The following is a 4647-nucleotide window of genomic DNA, read 5'->3' on the forward strand; positions in this document are numbered from 1 at the left end:
ACCCCCAACTGCTCCCCGGGCGCCGCAGCATAGATGGCTGCCCACTGCTCCGGGTGGGTGTTCACGGTGTGTGTGTGTGTGTTCACTGCTGTGTGTGTGCACTTTGGATGGGTTAAATGCAGAGCGCTAATTCTGAGTATGGGTCACCATACTTGGTCACCTGTCACATGTCACGTCACTCACTGTCTGCAGTTCAGTTCAGTTCAGCATATTTGTTTGAAGTCTTTGCATGCATTCAGATCTGATTCTGATACTGGCTGATGAACTGATATCTGAGTATTTGTGCAAATGTAACTGTGACTGACTCATGTAAAGGACCGAATGCTGAAATGCTGAAAAACACTTATGCAAAGACCTCTTTCTGCTCACGATTTCAGGTCCATATCGCAAAAGCGACTGTCGTGTTTGAAACCGTTTCTCTTTCAGGCTGCATGAGGGTTTGTGACTGGGTTTGTGACTGCCTTTAATTAGGTTCGATTTGTCACGATTCAGTCCAGAGCCTGAAATGTGCTCGGGCTTCAAGAGAGCTTACGCGATGACGGAGAGCTTGAGTTTGGGGTAGATGGATTTGATGGGTGAGGTGATGCCGTTCCCGGACGAGATGGTCGTCTCCAGTCCCTGGCGGTTCACGTCTGTCTTCGTGAAGCTGATACGGATGCCGATCTTCCTCACGCGGCCGTCTTTGGTCATCAGGCAGCGGCGGCAGAGCAGCTTCAGAATAGCCCTGCGCATGTCTCTGCTCGTCAGCGTGTAAATGACGGGGTTAATGAGGGAATTAGTTATGGCCACGCCCAGGAAGTAATCAGCCTTGAAGAGAACAGGACACGTCTTCACGGGACACACGAAGTCCATCAGCAGGAGCACGAACAGCGGCATCCAGCACACGATAAACACTCCCACCACGATGGTGACGGTCTTCAGCAGAGCCATGTACTTCAGCGAGCGATGGCCGTAGGGTTTGCGCTGAACGCAGCTCGGGTTCTGCGTGTTGGACTTGACGAAGTGAAAGATGCGTGCGTACAGAAGGACGATGGCCAGCAGGACGGTCAGGAACACAAACACGCAGAAGAAGATGTAGCTCTTGGCGTAGAGTGGCAAGACGGTGGAGCACCACTTGAGATGATGCAGACAGTTCCAGCCCATAATAGGCAGAGCGCCTAGCAACAGCGACAGCGCCCAGCTGGCGGCGATCAGAGCGAACATGCGGTTGCGTTTGGCGCGGTGGTAGGGCTTGGTGTTGAGCATGGTGAAGTAGCGCTCGATGGCGATGGCCAGCAGACTGATGACAGACGCTGATAGCGTGATGAAGACGCCGCCCTCCCTCAGAAACCACAGCAGCGGCGTCAGCTTCAGCGTGTTCGAACCCGACAGCACGATGTTCAGCATGTAGGTGAATCCGGCCAGCAGGTCCGACAGCGTCAGGTTACCCAGCAGGTAGTACATGGGCATGTGGAACTTCTTGTTCTTCCAGATGGCCATGAGGACGACCGAGTTCTCCACGACGATGAAGAGGCAGATGAATAGGAGGATGATGGAGTCTGGTTTCAGTCCATCTCTGTACCGGTCCCGATCCAGTTTGCCGGTGTAGTTATAGTGCTGCTGAAGGATTTCATTGCAGTGATAGTCCTGGTAGGCGCTCGTGAGAGCGAACGTGGACACGCTGGAGGTCACAGCACAGTCCTCCATAGTTCACCAGCAAACGTCTTTTTGCTCGTAGTCTTCCTCAGTGATGAGACGCTGTCGAGTTCAGCTTATCGTACCAGAGAACATGGGTGTCATAAAGCCGAACAAGAGTTGTTTTGTAAAGGGATGGCAGAACTGCTTCGTTTGGGTCCATCACTTCAGTCCTGAACACACAAGAGCATCAGCAGGTCATCAAACCAACCAAACAGCACTCTTTCACGTTCTGCTTCTGCTGTGTGCACATATGACGTTCACTTTGACTAGCAGTCAGTGTGTTTCATTCCACAGATTTTAAAGAGATAGTTTACCCAAAAATTAGTATTTGCTGGTAATTTACTCCCTCTTAGACCATGACTTTCTTTCTTCAGTAGAGCAGTAAAGAAGATGTTTAGCTGAAACCGTGGTTTTTGATGATTCATAAAATGCAAGTCAGTGGCTACCAACACTCAAAAAAGAAAAGAAAAGCATATCGAGCAACACAAAATGAATATCTGTGGCTCCCGGCGATATACTGAGGTCTTATGAAGTGAAACAATCAGTCTGTGCAAGAAACCGAACATGTGGATTACAGGTAATAATGTTGTAAATATTGTTCAGTTTCTTGCACAGACCTCAATATATCGCCAGGAGCCACGGGTATTCGTTTTGTGTTGCTCAATATGCTTTTTTGACAATCAAAGTGTTTTATGAATCACCAAGAGCCACGATTTCAGCTAAAAATCTTCTTTACTGTTTTACTAAAGAGAGAAAAGCTCATCTACATCTTAGATGGCCTGAGGGTGAGTTCATTACCTGCACAATGTCATTTTGTGATGTCTGAGTAACATCACGTTCGGTCAGCCACTACTCTTTGAGTTTGATCATGTTTAGTGAAATTCATTTGAGCCAGTCTGATTCATTTCATGAGCAGAAATCTTTAGACTTTTATAGTTTTTCAGTTTCAGACACACGTGAGTGATGTGGAGCCAGGGAATTCTGGGGCTCCATTCAGACACGTTAACGTTTAACTGTCTCATGTTACTGAGGACTGTGTATGTCGAAGATTGGAGCAGGAAAACAACGCTAAAGTGTAAGTTCTTCCATTAAATGAAAAAGCTCTTGCAAATTCTGTAGAATCACATTTGTACAATGATACCCAAAAGATGCATTAAATTAGAGACAATCAGTTCATTGAAATATGCGATGCATTTTACAATAGTCTCAACAGTTAACATTAGTTAATGCATTAACTTAACACTAACACTAACCCTAACTAACAATGATCAATACGCATATTACAGTATTTATGAATCTTTCTTAATGTTAGTTAATAAAATACAATTGCTGATTATTAGTTCATTTTAGTTCAATTCCATTAAAATAATATTAACAGATATAACTTTTGATTTTGATTATGTATTAGTAAATGTTGAAATTAGCATTAACTAAGATTAATAAATGCTTTAGAAGTATATTCATTGTTAGATCATGTTAACTAATAACTAAAGTTAAATGGAGCCTTATTGACCTTTGATTCGTTCACATATTCACAAAGTTAAGAAAGTTCATAAAGACACACTAAAATCAGACAAATACTGCTAATTTGGATTTATGTGAATGGTTATTTTCTGTGTGTGTGTTTAATTTTCTGTACATACACAGTTCTGCTGTGTTCTAAATGGGTCTTTGGTTCTTAGTTAAACCCTAAGCAGAGACACATGCTGGAATTACAGTTAGCTATGCAGCAGTGTTATTCTGCGTCGTCTCTGTCTGATAAAACAATAAAATGAAACATTCAACACAAGCTGGAATGAGTAATTACAAAAGCATACACACACATGTATCTCTACAGAAGCTGAGCCTAAAGAGATCCTGTGGATCACTGACCCTCATTATTCAGAATAATTTAACATGAGTAATTGTGTTTCAGAAGGGTTAGAAATCTCTTACCGTTTCTAGTTTTGTGTCAGTGCAGCTTCTGCTGTGGCATAAAAACTTCAGTGGAAGAAACAAACACGACTCAACATGAAACTACAGGCAAGCTGCATACGAATGAGAGGCGCGCAATTATACAGAACGCTCTCTCTCTCTGACTCTCTCTCTCTCTCTCTCTCTCTCTCTCTCTCTCTCTCTCTCTCTCTCGCTCTCGCTCTCCCTCTTCTAAACCTGCAGTGGTTGAGGTTTTAACACTTGTATGTTTGTTGGTTTCAGTGGCTCGTAATATGATTCTGATATGAATCTTCCTGTAGGAGTCACAATAATGTCCACTGATGAACACATTAATTAGCTCAAATGGCTCATTAGATTATCTGTGAACATGCAGCAGTGTGATTATGAAGTGAGCGTGAATCTCTGAGTTTCCTCTTCACACACCTGCGCTCTTCTCTCTGGCTTTGAACTGTGTGACTGTGACGCATCAGACGCTGCCAACAGAGGAGCGCGGGCGTAAAACAAACACTGAGCATCAGTTTAGCTGGCAGACGTTACAGCTCAAACAGACGAGCCAAAAAATCTGATCCGGCTTAACGCCCTGACAGTTAAATGCTGTTTTACCGTCTGATAAAGAGGTCACAGGTCAGACGGGTCGTCCAGTTTGACCTTCGAGGTCACATTTATCCTTCGGTGTCTCTCTGAAATGAGAACGAGAATGAGCCGTATATGCATTACTGTTTGCATGAAGCAACATTATCCGAGTCAAGACATCACCTTTATTTATACTGTGCTTTATACAATACAGATTGTTTCAAAGAAACATTATGGGGATAAATGTAATACATTTTAATACTATCTATTTTCTATACATATTATTCTATCAGTAGTCAAAAAAAACAACAGCCTAAATGTATAAAACTTTTTGATTTTAGAAAGTGTTTTGAGTTTGAAAAATGTGTGGATGAAAGTATACAAGCAAAAATCAGTTGAGATGTATGCAACTGTAACTTTCTGACAGTGTAATATAATACAGCTTTTGGCCTTCACGGCTCG

The 4647-nt window shown here is 43.3% G+C and overlaps 1 protein-coding gene across 1 annotated transcript; it reads right to left on the minus strand.

Annotated features, from left to right (window-relative positions):
- Positions 1-254: 254 nt before the first annotated feature.
- LOC107694583 (sphingosine 1-phosphate receptor 1-like) lies at positions 255-3650 on the minus strand. The gene is made up of 2 exons (XM_016494281.1): positions 3613-3650; positions 255-1847 (listed from the first exon to the last, which is right to left on the minus strand). The coding sequence occupies exon 2, from the start codon at positions 1684-1686 to the stop codon at positions 529-531; it is 1158 nt and encodes a 385-aa protein (XP_016349767.1). The 5' UTR covers positions 1687-1847; positions 3613-3650; the 3' UTR covers positions 255-528.
- Positions 3651-4647: the final 997 nt, after the last annotated feature.

Source organism: Sinocyclocheilus anshuiensis, unplaced genomic scaffold, assembly GCF_001515605.1.
Source record: "Sinocyclocheilus anshuiensis isolate Anshui unplaced genomic scaffold, SAMN03320099.WGS_v1.1 scaffold2668, whole genome shotgun sequence".
NCBI lineage: Eukaryota > Metazoa > Chordata > Actinopteri > Cypriniformes > Cyprinidae > Sinocyclocheilus > Sinocyclocheilus anshuiensis.

Bases quoted from the DNA above. Each gene is read 5' to 3' on its own strand.
- LOC107694583 (XM_016494281.1), bottom strand. From the start codon at position 1,686: ATGGAGGACTGTGCTGTGACCTCCAGCGTGTCCACGTTCGCTCTCACG.